The sequence below is a fragment of the Gasterosteus aculeatus genome, chromosome 18, assembly GCF_964276395.1.
Source record: "Gasterosteus aculeatus chromosome 18, fGasAcu3.hap1.1, whole genome shotgun sequence".
Classification (NCBI taxonomy): domain Eukaryota; kingdom Metazoa; phylum Chordata; class Actinopteri; order Perciformes; family Gasterosteidae; genus Gasterosteus; species Gasterosteus aculeatus.
The window spans coordinates 12,842,207-12,858,687 of record NC_135706.1 but is presented as its reverse complement, the minus strand read 5'-3'; the positions used below and the strand labels follow the sequence as shown (position 1 = coordinate 12,858,687).

Genomic DNA, 16,481 nt, shown 5'->3' with positions numbered 1-16,481 from the left:
GCCTTTTCTCCACTTTGTCTTAACATGTCTGACAACTGATACACGCAGAACACGGTCAGTAACTTTTTGCCAGAATCCCCTGTTTTAAATGTTAGATGAACAAAATCTACAGAAGGTTTCCACGCTCTGTTTTGTCCAAGCAGGGTTTTAAAATAAATACAACATGGCCTTTGCCATTGAAGGTCTTGCCTGGATGAACATGCAACGTATCCCGTTTGGCAGACACAAGGGCCCTTTCCTTAACCGATGACTCCTGAGAAGCTCTTTACTTGTGAAGTGTTACTACAGCATGAAGAAACACTTTCACAGGGAGGGTATAAGTAACAGGTGAACCATGGGACTCCATCCCGAGCAGAGAAAAGCCATCGCCATGGATACTGATGGATGCATTGCTTGCTCAGCTGTTGGCTTTTATTACGCATGGCCTCCCTGCAGATGCATACATCCCTTAAACAATAAAAGCAAATCAGCGTGGCCAAAACGATAAGCTGTTTTCAAATGAATGTCTGGACATATAAGTGAAATGTAAAATAAAAGGGATGCGACGGTTTTCATTTCCCTGCTTTATTCTGATGCCGCCACCACATGTTCAAACATACCATAAAAAAATATAGCAGGAGGAAAACACAGCGCATTCATGCAATATTTCTCCCCGTTCCCCAGTGCAGCACCGGAGGGTTTCATCGTCCACTTCCACGTCTATGCGATTCGGAATGGCCTTTATTATTGCGGGTGGGGCGAGGCTGTCGTCGAAAAATAATGGGACCGAGCACCCGTCCGTCTACGCGGACAGTGTGCGCGCCGCAGCATCCCAGCATCACCAGGTGCAGTGGAGCAAAAACCTACTATGCGTGCGTGCGTGCAAGTAAGAGAGAGGGGAGGGTGGGGGAGAGAGGGGAGGGGGGCGTTGTCGCTGAGGGCAGATGAAAGGGGGAGAGAGAGAGATGGAGAGGGGGGGGGGGGGGGGCGGCGGGATGAAGCCTGCGCTCCGTCGGACATGCGCAGCAGCGTCAGGAGCAGCAGCAGCACCGCCTCCGCCGCGCCGCGCTGCGTTTCCGCCTTGGCTGAGCGCGGCGCGCAGAGCCGAGAGGGGAGGGCGGGGGACGGGAGGGGAGAAGAGGGGAGGGGAGGCGAGCCGAGGCGAGAAGAAGAGCGGAGCCACCGCGACGCAGTGTGGCACAGCACCGACTGCCGAGCAAATCGCACCGACGCACCGACATCCGAGCAGCGCGGAAGAAGAAGAAGAAGAAGAAGAAGAAGAGGAAGAAGAGGCGACCTGTGCGCAGCGCGCCGCAGCCTTCCGTCCTTCCCTCCAGCATGGGGACTGCGCTAAATAACAATCACTTCAATGTGAGATCCGCACGGGAGATCGGCGCTTGAGTGCGTGTGTGCGTGCGCGTGTGTGCGTGCGCGTGCGTGCGTGTCCGGGAGAAAGTGGCTGTCCCCCGTCTGTCTTTCTGCGGGCGATCTCCGTTCTGCGCTCTGCGGTTCCGAAGATGAAGAAGTTCAACATCAGGAAGGTGCTGGACGGCTTGAAAGAGGTGTCCTCCTCCTCCGCCCCGTCCGTCCAAGTGGGGCCACAGGAGAACCATCTGATCCACGAGACCCTCCAGTCCGAGCATTTCCAGCTCTGCAAGGTGGGCGAGCCGGATGATTTTATAACACAGCTGGGTTCTTTTTAAAAAAAATCACGATTATCGCGTGTACGTTAAACATATAAATACATCACGGTTTGTTCTGTATTCCATCTCAGTAGCCACAGGAATCGCAAGTGGGCTCCACACAACGGATCCATCAATTATAGAAAATCATTTTTGTTCCGTTCTCGAAAAACTACAACGAGCACTTGTTTTTGTGTGTTAAATAAACATTGACAAATGTTTATTTAACACACATTGAGGGAGGATCCCGGTGAGGAGGAGGAGGGTGCCATGGTAGGTAGCGCGTAGCTCTCAGTACAATGCGCATATACTGTATGGCCACAGGACAATTACACATCAGTAAGTTCCCGTGTGCTTGGTTAGTACCCCCCTCCCCTCCCCTCCCCTCCCCCCAATCATTTTTTCTTCGAAATCTCCTCTGAGCAAACTGTAGATTTGGGTTATTGCATCGGAGGAAATGCCATCATCTTGCTGCATGTGTTGATTCGCATGAACTGTCATCTCGAGGGGTTGGGCCAAACGGATCCCTTCTTGCGTAATGTGCTGGGTTTGGATTAGCAAAACGGCGGTTTTCTGGTTAATGCGTGTGTGTGTGTGTGTGTGTGTGTGTGTGTCTATCCCCTTCCTCCCTCACCTCTCACTCCTCTCACACTCCTTTCATTCTAGCTCTGTCACCCTCAGACACACACACACCTACACACACACACACACACACACACACACACAGGCACACACTACTTTACCCCCGGATCATTGATCCGTTGGGGACTGATGGCGCCTGGAGAGAGCTGGGCCTGTTTGAAGAACCCCCCCCCCCAAAAAAAAATCCAATAGCAGTTTACCGACTACGCATGCTACATCTTCGCCCACTAACTAATGTTTAGTAAGGATTTCCCCCTTTGTGCCCCAACGGATGGTTGTGGCCTTTTTGTAGACTTCACTGGGTGCTCGCTATTGATTTTCCCTCACACGTTTAACCTGCACAACTGTAACTGGCTTGATTTGTGGATGTGGATGAAAGGTTTGAACGGTCCAAACCGGTTTCAAATGCAACCCATCGGCCTGTTGGCCATTGCATTGACGGGAAAATCTAGAGTCAAGCCAACACACCCGAGGACATACAGGGGATTTTGTTGTTGGGGAGACTAGCTCGGAGAGATTGCTCATCGGCCAAACATCGGATGGGAGTCTTTCCGTCACCCCTCCCCCCTCTCCCCCCCTCTCCCCCACACCTTCACCGTCTGTCTGGACCAGAACTCTCTGCAATTCTTCTCCTCGGAGAAGCCAGGTGTCTCTGCTGCACTGAGTGCTTCTTATGTAATGTGCTTTAGCCGTCTGCCGCTAAGCAAACAAGCCCAACAAGCCCACCACCAGCTGACTGACGCCATAAAGCTGCAGTCACACAATCAAATATACCGACGACAGCCTACAGGGCAATGCACTCAAACAGGAGGCCCTGCAAGGAACCAGAACCAGGCGCAGCTTATTGTTGTTTTTTTTTATTTCCTCACGGGAGAAAAAAACGAGAGTGAACTCTTCCCTTGATCGTAAAAAGGATCCTAACTAGCGAAGCCAAATATCACCTATCACACAGAACAGAGTAACGGTGCAAAGAAGGAGCGTTTGTTCCTCCCCTTTCGTCTCCTCTAGTCCGTGCAATTCTTTTGCTTTACATTTCCGCTTCATAACACTTTCCACATCCATCTGGGCCTCTTTTTGTTTACCCTGTGAAATGCAAAATTGATAATAACACGTTCTCCTTTTTTCCCCCCCCTCCTCCTCAGACCGTCCGTCATGGCTTTCCCTACCAGCCGTCGTCCATGGCGTTCGACCCTGTGCAGAAGATCCTGGCCATCGGCACCCAGAGCGGAGCTCTCAGATTGTATCCTTTCTCTTTTGTCGTCGCCAGCGCTGCAGGCCACCCGGGGCCCGTGGCGTGTCCCTGCATCCTTTGTAGGCAGCGAGCAGGTAAGTGAACAGATGTCTGAGCCGCGGCAGTCAGATGCTGCATACATTGGTGGGATTTCAGGGTATTTTTAGAACATGCCGAAGAGGTTTTTTTTTTTTTTTTTTTGCACTGATGTTGAAAAGTTGACAAGACGTTGCACTGAAATGTCCCCGTGTAGATGCGCTTTTAGGTCGGTTGCTGCACTCGAGCCGGGGAAATAAGTGGTGGAGGTAGCTCGCGTCGGGCTTCCTCGACAACGTTGGGACTTTTTACCCAAACGGGGGGGACGGCAGCTTGGGATGGAACGGCACCGCGGGGAGTCGTACGGCTCCACAGAACGCCCGCTCGCCTTTTACAGGTCCTCCGTGTGTTCTCGTGCCTGTCCCGCGACCTGTGCCAGCTCGTTACGGTGTGACGAAGAGCTGTCCACCTGGCCGTCCCACCTGCTGGCAGCTACGCTCGTGACTCATCCTCTTTCACCTGCACCGAAAAAGGTGAGGGACAAAAAAACCCCGGAGAAGCTCACAGGCAGAGCGCCGCGGAGACTACGGAGCCCAAGAAGAGAGAGACTGAGGGGATAATGATGCACCACTTTTCCCTGGAAGGGACTGAATGTTCCTAAAGATTTCGAGAGTCAACAGCTGCTCCGCTCTGGATGAAGAAATGCTTGGTTGTCGGTTAGAAGTACACGTGTATTAGAAGATAGGAGGTGAAATCCCTCCTCTGGTAGAAGTTCTATATGTCAGGGCTGATGCAAGAACTGGTGAGTGAGCTTAACAGGGATTATGTCTCGCTGGCTGGTACATTACTCCTGTGAGCTCAGGGTTTGGGAAACTTGTGGCGTGGAAATATGCATAAAACCAATCAGCTTAGAGATCAGAACTCCATCAGACTCCCCCCAGTTTGGCTGAAATGATCTTGTCGGATGGTTCCCTCTGGCTGAAACTGGTAACTTTGAAATTGAATAAACAGAGGAGTCTCTTGTGTTTGAGGGATGTTTATCAGATCGAGTCTTATCAGAGTCAGGGGAAGGTGAATTGGGAGTCATCTATCTATTCTTTGGTTTTCTTGGCTGTCTCTTTATCTGGTGACAATGACACCAGCGTAGCACCGACGGAAGGCACATAATGGATTCCACCATTCATACTATCTGATGTGCATGAATCTGTTGCTTTGGTTAAACTTTTACCGAGTTGAATATTTTATCAGAGACATCCCGGTTGCGTTTGCACTTAGATGCTGGTGGCTATCTGCGTCCCTGCATGTTTGTGTGCACGTGTGTTTGTTTGCCGGGCCGGCCTGCCAGGACATTTGGCGGCATCGTTCTCCCACGGAGGATTACAGGAAGTGGCAGATCAAGGGCCGCCGCCTGGCAGCGTAACAGAGGACGGAGAATTACAGCAGGAACAGGAGGTGTGTGTGTGTGTGTGTGTGTGTGTGTGTGTGTGTGGATGTTTACACCAGTGCAAGTGATTTTCGCCGTATATGTCTGCGTGTGCTTGAATTCCTCAGAGGAGACGGTTGATCCCTCCAGCCAGGAAGCCAATCGCTCCTGTGCTCCCCCCCAAAACTGTCCCGGGTTTGATGCCCCGCCGCTGTCTCCCACCGGCCAGCTGGGAAGATGACAATGCCCCTTTGGTGTTGTCTGGAGGAGGAAAAGAGGGAATGGAGGACAGGCCGATACAGAGGGAATAGTCCGGAAAGAGGGAGAGGGGCGGCTATCCTTGCGTCAAGATCTGATGGCCAAGAATAGAATACTCATCGATCGGTCTGAGGCAGATATGCCCGAGTGCACACACTGCTGTTAATTGTTTTCTTAAAATTTTATCAGGAGCGAAAAGAAGTGGTGAGCCAATAGCCGATAGCTATACGCAGGATTAGCAGAAAGGCTCAGTTAGGAAATGCAGAATCACTTTTGGTTTGGATTGCTGTGTTTGTTGTTAGAGGCGGAGGACGGTTTATTTCTTGACGGTACGATAGATAAAACAAAGGAATGCTTTTTCTACACCTTAATATTTAGAACGCAAGAGAGGAATTGTTATCACCAGCAGTAAGGCGAGGAACGGAACCTCAATCGTCCCCAACAAAATGATGTTTATTCCCTAAACTGCAGTAAGGTATCTTATTGCATTGATATGGAAAGGTTGGAAACAAGTAGCGGCGCCTCTCCTGTCTGTTTTCCTGCTCGTTTGTTTATGGCTTTTCATGGTGCATTACTTTTTATTCAAGTTGTACTTGGCAAAGACAAAAGCTCACAAACAAAACCCACAACATGTTTAATGATTTTGCTAACTAGCTTTCCGGTATTTGGAAATCATCCATTCAGGATGTAAACATCCTAGGATGAGTTTATATTTCGTTAATAGAAGAAAGTCAACACCCTTGCTAATTGACATTTATACCCTGTGATTCAGTCCGTGTACTAAAGCAAGAGGAGTGTGGGTGGAAATAACCAATTTTTCCAGAGAACTATATAATCCAAGATACCGTCCCCTCCCTAATAAAAGAAAATGCTGCAGGGCCCTCACTCGATGATGTGGCAAACTACACTCAATTGTTTGTCCACCTACAGTATTGTGTGTGTGTGTGTGTTTGTTTGCCAGGAGGTCTGCAGCTGTGTGTGTAACAGTGCGGCGGTGGCCAGGAGAGATGGCCTCCCTATAACTCAGAGGCTCCCTGCGAGCCGGCTATTGATCAAATTGTCACTTCATGCTCTGCCAGATTATCTCATCGGCCGCCGCGCGACATCGTAGGACTCACACGTACGACTGGGGCCACAGACCCTGCACACACACACACACACACACACACACACACACACACATTCACACACACACATTCACACACAGGCACTCTGACATGCGTTTGATGGACAATGATTTGCACAAACGTTAAATGGTTGTCGGTATGCAAATATCGTACGTGTACCGTCACACGCGGTGGAATACGTTTGCTCAAACATGTTTGCATAGACAACTTAATTCACACAGACGCACACAGACAGGCTTTGTGGACCTGCGCAGCTTTTGGTCGTCGCATATATTGACTCTGACATATCTGCATCATTAATCTGGTGCTACCCTTCAAGCTCTGTCTGCAGCCACAGGAGAACCTCACTGCGCCCCGAGTTCTGCAGCCTGACGGCTGACTCACTTGTGTTGACCCAGAATTTGCAGCTGGAATCTGTAGTTGTCACCGCGCCGCCAACAGAACACTTGTTGCACATGCGATTCGTGTACATGTGTGATAATGGGAACGGATGTGGATTGTAATCAGCGACCGCCGTGACTCTGTGGCTTCTGCTTCTCGCATGCGTCCAGTCGGGGACAGAGGGGAAGGCAAATGGTGAGGAAAACAAAACGTTTGCGTTTCCAGTTTAATGCTTCGATCAGAGATTATTTTCAGGTCACAGACAATTCGTACATTCATTTAGTCCTCTGTCTGCTTCGTGGCTGTTCATTCTCTCCCACGTATTCGCGCACTCCTTCTCCTACTGGGGTCGATAGACGGGAGCTAACTCTTCGAGATGGGTCTCCATGGTGCAGACCGGGCCCCGGGGGTTGTGTGTGTGTGTGTAGGGATGTTAGCCAGTTAGCCCAGCAGCGGCACATGGGGGAAACCGCTATCACAAAAAAATAAATAAAAAATCAAGACTAGTTAATCTCATTTAACCTTTGACTCCAGCCGGAGGAGAAAAAAACCTGACACAATCGCTTGAGATGGAGTCTTCTCATTGCGTCAGATGAGAGGGTTTAAAGGGTGTTAAAAGAGGTGCCGCTAAGAGGAGTTGGCTTGTGCCAAATGGCGTTTCGATTTCTTTTTTTTCTTTTTTATTAGAGGTTGAACTGAGGGCTCTCAGGTCCGTTCAGTGCGCATCAACTTTACGTACGTATACGTACCGGGTTCGCCTTTCATGCCGTCCCAAAAAGCACTCTGCCTCCTGTGCTCTGTGGGTTCTTAGAAATGGAAAACAAATTTTGCTGCATCAGTACCACAACAATGTAGTTGCTGCCTCTCTCCGTCCAATATCCTGCCAGTACGACCCGCTCAAATCCTTTAGCCTTGACAAGCAGCAAATGTGATCCAGGCTTAGGATGATTAAAGTCTCGTTGCTCCCTTTAAGTAATGTTGTTTCTATTTCCTATTTCTCCTTGTCCTTGGATTGCTCCTCCATTGCCACACATGAAAGTCCTGCACATGCATGTCTGCAGGTTCTGCAAGTGACACGCGTGCGTTTGAGGGTTCACTAATAGAAACGGGCGTGTGCAAAAACAAACCCCACAAATAACATCCATGCGCGCACACACACACACACACACACACACACACACACACACACACACACACACACACACACACACACACACACACACACACACACACGCGCGCGCGCGAGCAGCCTTTTGTCCTTCAGTGAGTCATCTCAAGTCGGGCAGCCACGTGATATTTTTCACTCAGGAGCATTTATTGGAAAACAAGAAATCTTGATGCCCTTAAGAAAGGTTAACAGCGAAGGGTTGTTGGGCATTGACGCCAATGCTCATTTTTCTTAGACAGTGTGTGATTTGTGTCGACAAGGTTTTTTGTAAATAAGGATTTTTCTTCAGCCGAAGACGCGTTGAACACTTTGATACGAGAGAAAAGAATTGATGCTCAAAAGGCACATTTTTTAAAATTCCCATTAGCCTGCATACAAAAATGATAGGAAGCAAGCGTTAGAGCAGGGCATGTGTGTGTGTGTGTGTGTGTGTGTGTGCCTGAGAGGTCACCTACCTGCGCGCTAATTATTCCCAACAGACGGAAAGCAACGCTTGAGCGGCTCATCGTAAATACACAGCGTCGTGCAGGCCGGGGAGATTAAATGGGTTCAGATTTGTACACACACACACACACACACACACGGAGGATGCACGCGTCGGTCGGCTCCATTCTTTTGCTTTCCACGTGTGACGCTGCACTGTTTTTGGCCACGCGTGTCGCAGCGTTTGCCGCTGTGGGATTGATAGAAAGTGAGACTTTGTTGAAAAGATTATTCTTTTGAAAAGCAGGATTTGACGGGAGGTGGCGCGCCCATCGTGCCCAGGTGACAGCTGACTGACTGACGGATGATGACTAGTCTGAACATGTAGTGACTCCTCTGACGACTCAAGGAACAATGGACTTATTTATTATATCTATCTTTTAGGCAGCACGACAGCTGTGGAGGGTCTCAGGTAACCAGACTACTGTTCCTGCCTTCAACGCTCTGATTGAATGTCTCTCTCCTATTTAGAAACAGGCCTCAGTGGATCGCTGTCGTGGTTCTTGACAGGATTTACACACACACACGCGTGTTCCGGTCTCGCGGAGGTCACTGGTTCGAGCCGCGCGCACGGCCGCATTTGTTTTGCACTCGCATTAGTCCTGGTCAATACGCTTCCTCCAGCGTGAGCGTGCTCTCGTGAACCGAGGGGGTTGGACCGCTTGCCTCCCACCCCCCTCGGGCTCCGCGCCGCTGACGTCCCCTCGCCATCAGGAGTCCACGTTTGCCAGATGAAATGAGCCCGAGCACTCTATTGGATTCGTTTTACGTGACTGCGCGCGGCGTCTGATTTATGTTATGGCATGTGTACATAAGCACATGGTAACACAAAACCTCCCCCTATTGATTTCAGATTGCGGTTCACTTCCAGGTCTGAGGCCGTTATTACCATGACACTTTGGGGAAATCTGTGAGGATTAGATGCAAGTACTTCTAAAATCGAATCAACAGCGATCTCTATACAACTGTGAGAGAAATGACGAAGGTTCCCCTGAACAATAAGGGAACGTAGTCGCAGTGGAGCAGCTTAGAGGACGTGCTGATATGTAGTGATGTAAATATCACTTCACATCAATCTCGCGTCTCGGGGAAATATTGCTGCGATTTTTCAAATCAGACCTGACAGCGACGGAGAAGCACTGCGTGAGATGGTTTTCGGGGTTGAAGGACAGCGCGGCGTCTTTGTGTTTCCTTCTCTGTTCTGTTCTGTGAGCACGTGTTTGTCCAGAGGTTTCAGACTCAAGACGTCTGTTCCTTCTCAAGGTGGCTTGACCGACTCAAAGGCTTCTCATCGACCGAAAGAAACACTGCACTGCAGTTTCATTTTTTTTGTTTTTTTTAATATAGCATAAGTCGTAATGGTTACCACTTTGTCTTTTGCTTGAGTTTACTGAGATCCTTTCAGACATTATTCATTGCTGTATGCAACGTTCATGCTTTTTGACTTATTTCCAATAGACGCGCGGGTTCCTCGCAGAAGTAAAGTGGGTCTTTTGTGCGATTTTGTGTGGAGAAACTGAGCAGGCCTGTTAGTCAGCTACGAATTGCTCCGTCGGACGGCCCTGGTCTCTTCTGTCCCTGTGCTGCTTATAAATGCTCCGGCTTACCCGATGCAGGGAACAACAAAGGTTTCTGTCATGTCGCTCTCTCCACCTGCCCTTTACGTGACCTCTGGGTCTCTGCAGGCATAACTGAACCCTCCCTCGCTATTTTTAATTCTCTCTCCTGTTGCACCGCATGTTGCTTTTTGATAAACTCCCCTTTCAATCCACATTCTCAGGGATAAACTATAATTGTTTTGTTGTAGGATTTTTCCACGGGGATTCACTTATTCGCTGTGCTCCTGGTGCCCCTGCTGATTCTCTGCAGCTCATTACTTTTGTCTTGCTTGCTGTAGGTAATCTACCACTCTGTCTCCGGGGGGGGGGGGGGGGGGGGGGGGGGGGGGGGGGGGGGATACCCCCCTCTCCCCATTTTGATGTCTCCATGTTTTCTCATCATTTGTTTCGGTAACCCTTTCCCGTCCCAAGAGCCTTAAACGAACGCACAGAGGCTTGTTTTGCTAGAGGTTATGTGTGTTTATATCCTTCCATTATCGTTGATGTCACATATCAAATTGGTGGTATCAATCATATTCTCATCTTCATCTGTATGCAGACATCCCCGCTGTGAGGTGTGTTAATGTGTAATCAGATAGTGGTACTTATGGTGTAGCTGTTAGGATGTGTTATCATGATAAATCAATAAACACGTTGAGGGTAATGAATTGAGAAATGGCTGCATGTCCACTTGCATAGCTTGAAGAGTCAAAAGCAAACCTTAAATCCACGTTTACAGGGGAAACGCGGGATATTGATACCTGTGGCAGTTTTTTTGGTTTAATTCAAAGATTCAATCTAGGGAGCCTGATTTGACGGTTCAGCGTCCATTCAATCTCACCCTCTAAGCATCGCTGTTGCAGAAAAATCTGCTTATGAAATAAAGGATTTTTCCATTTATTGTCACATCTGAGTTTACACATAACTGTTTTCTTCCAATAACTCTTAATATAAAGTATTTTTTGTATAAATATCAGCATGTTTCTAATACGTTTAATAGGAATCCTCAGTCAACAAATACATGGTGAAAAAGGGTAGATTAAGTTGGGTCACGCATCGTCTTGTTGTCCCTCTCTCGTTTTTATCCTGTCTTGTTTTTTTTAATCATTTTTCCAGTTATAAAAAATGGATCTCAGTGTTAAACACATTTTAATGCTTGGTAATCAGTCTACATGCCCCCAAAGTGAGTGTTTTTCTTACTGGTATTAAATTTACAATGATATAAATGAAATGATAATGATACAATGTTTGACTTTGATCGAGGACGACAGCCATTTTCCCAGCGGTTGTGTGTTTTTGGGCGCAACAGCTGCATCAGGACGCCGTTCTGCTTTGAATGTGCAGCGGCGACAAACCGCGAGCACCTAATGGCCGTGGGCTGCGTAAATGGTTGGATATGACCTTACTAAAATCCAGACGCTTTGTCTCTGTCTGCTAGCTCCTTCATGCACACACACACACACACACACACACACACACACACACACACACACACACACACACACACGCACACACACACAGGCGCTCACACAGAAGAGAAAAGACAGAGAGGTTCCCAAGGTACCAGACCTTGAGGAATTGCCTGTCACCGTGTTTGTGTGCTGAGATGTGTGTGCGTGTGTGTGTGTGTGTGTGTGTGTGTGTGTGTGCTCCTGCAGACAGAGACGGATCTGTATGCGATGTCCGCTGCCTACATACAGTAGGTGCATGTCCTCGCCTGCGGTTATATATTTACGTGGAGCCTCAGAAAGGGCTTATTATCCAGAAAAAACAAGCATCCAGCTGAAACGTCTTTTATGGCGGCGTTTCTATAGTTTTATTTCTGCAGAGAATCCCAGACGTTGGATTACCTCATGGAACAGTCTGACTGTCCTACTTCATGCGTTTTTAACTTATTTGCTAAAGGCTAATTTCCACGTAACTAAACCAACTCCAGCTGGAGAATATTAGCCGCAGCTAACCAGCCTTCACCGCCAGTGTGGCCAAGTGGGTAATGTGGCTTGTAGGCATATTATGAAATACATACTTTGACTAGATATTTCTATTTAATACGTCTTCGCTAGTAGGTTTGTTATGATATTTACCTTTCGATAATATTTGGCAAAGTCATGGTTATGTTTTTTCTTACCTCTGGAACTGAATTGTGAGAGTGATCAAACACTTACTTTGTCCCAAACTAGGTGTTTGGTGTTTTAATATTTTCTTAATTTGGTTTAATTCTTCCGGACAGTTCAAATATTCTTTCACTCTTTAATTACAGCTGGTACAATAAATATTCGTATATTGCCAGTTGATGTGAAAAGAGTCGCTTTAGCGCTGAATTGACAAAGAGTTAAAACCCAACTCTGCTCTATGAAGCTTATCACCATCTTATGACTATTTCTTTAGGCTTTCCGGTCCACATTAGTTTCGATGAACATAATGGAGCGTTCAGCAGTTAAAGAGCCAGATATTCCCCTCAGGAGTCAACTTAAAAAGTGATTATTTGAGTTGTTTTTTACGGCACGCTTCTTCCGTTTGCCGATGCTTATTGAAGGTTTACACAAAAGGGATTTCAAATCGTCCAATTTCCCTCCGCTGTTGAGGACGCAGTAATTCATCTGTTATGTGATGCAATTGTTTTGCAAAATGATCACTTGCTGGTATTGTACCCCGTACTGGTGCACCACAAAGAGGAAACAGTCAAGTCGCATGTCCTTTTATTTTGCGTCTCCTCACTGACCATCCTACAAAATAAATCTGTCATCTCAGAAGAGAGTGCTCCAAATATTCGCTCAGCCTAAAGAGATGACATTTCGTATTGGGCTGCTTAAGCAAAGCAAATGTCCCTGCCTAACTTTAGCCGTGGTTCCGCCCGGGCCTCGGCAGCATATATTTGCTCATCAACGAGAGCTAAAGCAAATCTCGACGCTTGCCGTCCTCGCCGCCCCCCACCCCTCTAACGGCAGTGATATTTATCCTGTTGCTCCTCTGCGGGCTGCCCTTTTGTATGCCGTCACGCTGGGCGCCTGCAGGGAAGACACACATGTTTTCTCACGACGTGATGACTCAGACTTTAATGCCCTGTCACATGGCTGTCATGCGTAGGGTCGCTCCCCCCTTCCTCCGCCTCTCAGCCTCTCAGCCTCTCAGCCTCTTACAAGCCTGCGGGATATTTAAGTGCATATGAGTCGGTTTCTGCGCAGCATGTGCGACTGTGTGTGTGTGTGTGTGTGACGGGCCGAGGGGCCGCTTGTGCTTTTCCGTCCGATTGAAGCAGAATCGAGGATGATGTTGTGATGTGAAATGTGGGCACAGTGGGGGGGAGGGGCAAAGGGTCGAGCCCGCCTCTCAGGACTCGAAGGGACGCGTGGAGAGGAGGGAGGACGGGGGGGGGGGGGGGGGGGGCGAATGAGAAGGGAGACACAATTGTGCTTTGTGCAGAGAAAGACATCTACGCTATCATCCGGCGTGGGAGTTGGCATGTAGCAGGAGTGATGTATGTTGCGACCGTCATGGTAATTGCAACTTTTTACTTTGTCCACCTACACGGTACAAAGATTAAAAAAAAAAAACTTTTGGTCCGTGGTTCTTCGTTCAGTGCAAGACAAACAATCGTGATTCACTCCTTCTTCGGAGACGGGAGGAAAGGCAACAAGGAAAGTGGACACCCAAGTTGCATCTATGTTTAGAAAAGTGAAGAGGAGGAAGAGAAATTAGGAGATGGAGTGCGCCGTAGGAGTGTCTGCATATGGAATGGAGCCAAGGTGGTTGCAGCCATGCAGCCCTGTGACTCAGAGCCCTGGTGTTATGCGGGCAGGAGTTGCAGAAATCGGAAGGGCAACACTTGGCTCTTGACCCGCTTGTAATCAGACCGCTGCCCAAGCAGAAGCCGCCAAACGTTGGTTGTTTGCCCCTCGTTGGATTAGGAAGAAGTGTCAGAGCCCTAAGAGATGGGGGACACACACTATTTTTTTTACCCAGCACACTGAGCACTGCATATCCAGCCAGCTCAGTCTCCATCACACCGTGCACAGAGCGTCCTGGCTTCATGCATTTTATATCCTTCCTCTCGTGTTAGCGTTCCGTTCTCTTATGAGCCGTGTCTTAAATCAGCTATAAAATACACAAAAAAAACATTATTTATCATCCGATCTGTTGTTCATCCCTTGGATACCTTGTTAGGCTTTACTCTCCATGAAAACATAACAGGAAGAATACGTCTTTGATTTATAACAACGGCAGTCGGTGTAGGAAAGGAACACCATGACGCATGTGCATCGCCACTTTCATTTTCAGTGATGAAGCAGCTAATTTGTTTGATAAGCCAGAATCCCGTTCCATCTTCCAGACTCCAGTGAGAGTGAGTGATGAACAGGCGGCGCGAGGGGTCTCAGCTAAGCGCCCCCACTAGGCCCTCATTAAGGCCTCGATTGGGGTCTATTGGTGTGATTTCTCTTCCTGTCTGGTGCTTGGCAATGCTTGTGCTTTCGCATTACACATGGGTGTCAATGATAGAGAGAACAATGAGGAAAGGCCAACAGTGGGTATGTTAACCCTCTGTGACACTGCCCCACACCCGACAATATTAGCATTCAGAGATAGCACATGCCGTTAACCCATTCACGGAAATCCGAGGCAACGCAACGTCGACTTCAATGCAATTTGCTATTCTGAGCATCGCATTGCAACAGTGTTTTGTTTATTGCAAACACTATTGTGGGAGAGATCATTGCTCATGGAAGGCAGTTGTTAGTATCAGCAGCAGCTGTTGCAGCATTACTATGCATTTTTAATGGCGAAGGCCAATGCAGGATGGGTTCTGTGTGTGTGTGTGTGTGTGCGTTTAGTGAACAGCATTTGTGTCTTTTGTGTTCACGGCAGTGTGTACATCACGTGGGTTATTTGTACGTACGAGCTCCAGTATGTAGAGAACTGCAAGCTAAGACGCAGTTCTGTGCAGTCGTTTCTATGTTTGAGTACATTTATACACGTGTAACGTTTTCGTTGCTGATAGTGACCTGGACGTTGATATGATGCGACAGCTTTGGTCTTTAAACACACCCTTCTGTTATGTTGGAAGAGCGCTGGGGTTTGGAATCCCAGGGGTCTCTGCATCAGAGCTTCCACGTGTCCTCTGCATTTCTGCTATATTAATTTTGTCGTTATTTTTCTCGTTCGAAATATCCTCCATTTGGTCTTGTTAGATATATATTGTGTACATCGCATTCAACGCTCCAGAAACAAGCAGAAAATATGTATTGTAGTTTAGATCAATCCAGTCTAATATAGTGTTAGCCGGTTTAGTCATTTTGAGTTATTTGACTGCACACGTAAATACATTAAAGCTGGATTGAGGCATCTTTAAATATGCCTGCTCTCAAATTGAAATACAATAAAAACCAGGATCAACTGCCAGATTATTATTATTTCCCTACCGATTGGTCGGCACAGCACTTAACAAGGTTAATAATTTAAGATCAGCATGTCAAATATAAAAGCATAAGCTTGAAAGATGATGACACATTGATGCAAAACATTGCCTGTGAGTTAAATCAGCATCAATTCTGTTTTGTATTGCATTTGGATGTTTAAAAGCTCCCTCAACTTATTGTATCTTTCAGTTTGCTTGCCAAAATGAATAAAGTAACTTCAATCCATCATTTATGAAAATAATGGACCACTTGTTTTTTTTCCTCCCTTGTTTTGTGGGGAGCTACTTCAGCAGTAAACAAAGAAAAGGATCGGAGCTCCAGAGGGTCGGACTCCCAGCGCCACCCGTGAGGATCAGTCCTGTTTTATCTCCTTGCTTGCTCCGGCTAACGCCTATGGCAGCATTAGCTTAGGCTAAATCTCTCTGCGGTTAAGATTTCTCGAAGCTCGTCGCTTGTGACCTTGTGACCACATGGTCTTAGCTGCGGATCCACCGCCTTCCAAAGCCGTCCCTCTCAGGAGAGAGCGATGAAAAAGGCTTAAATTCCCACAGCTCTCAGCCAGGTCAAAAGGACTATCACACCGACCTGGCCAAAGCCCTGAGCCAGGGGAGTTCTGTTCCTGGCCAAGGGTGCAAATGAGATGCTGCTTAACCTACTTTATCATAAAAGGAGAGGCGTCGGAGTTTGCCCAGTCCTAGTTATGAGGGGGCTCAACGAGTTTCTGATGGTTTTGCGCTTCCAGACGTTCTCCGTGCTGTCTGTCAAGGCGATGGATGCCTACTTCCATGTCTTTCCATCTCTTTTTGACATTCAAGGCCCCTGCAATCACAGGCTACCAAGATGCATCCGCACCTGGACAATTGACTGGTTTGTGTGCCGTCCGCCTCCATGCACCATTGAACCCTGCTCGCCTTCTCTCTGTGGAGGAACATGCAGAACAGCTCTCTGAGCCCCTCCTGGAGTACATCCTGTCCGTCCCCTGTGGACGACATGCTCCACAGCCTTCCCCCTCGTCCAAGGCAGTCGCCCTACATCCTCATACTTTGCCTCGCTGGAAGA

The 16,481-nt window shown here is 48.0% G+C and overlaps 1 protein-coding gene across 3 annotated transcripts in view; it reads left to right on the top strand.

Annotated features, from left to right (window-relative positions):
- The first annotated feature begins 1,055 nt into the window (after nucleotides 1-1,055).
- The window catches only part of stxbp5a (syntaxin binding protein 5a (tomosyn)), a 62,948-nt gene continuing 47,522 nt past the window's right edge, over nucleotides 1,056-16,481 (top strand). For all 3 annotated transcript variants that reach the window (XM_078093356.1, XM_078093355.1, XM_040160185.2), the window contains exons 1-2: nucleotides 1,056-1,637; nucleotides 3,446-3,543. In XM_078093356.1, the coding sequence (XP_077949482.1) occupies nucleotides 1,497-1,637; nucleotides 3,446-3,543 (239 nt within the window). In that variant the 5' untranslated portion in view covers nucleotides 1,056-1,496. The remainder of the gene's footprint in view (nucleotides 1,638-3,445; nucleotides 3,544-16,481) is intronic.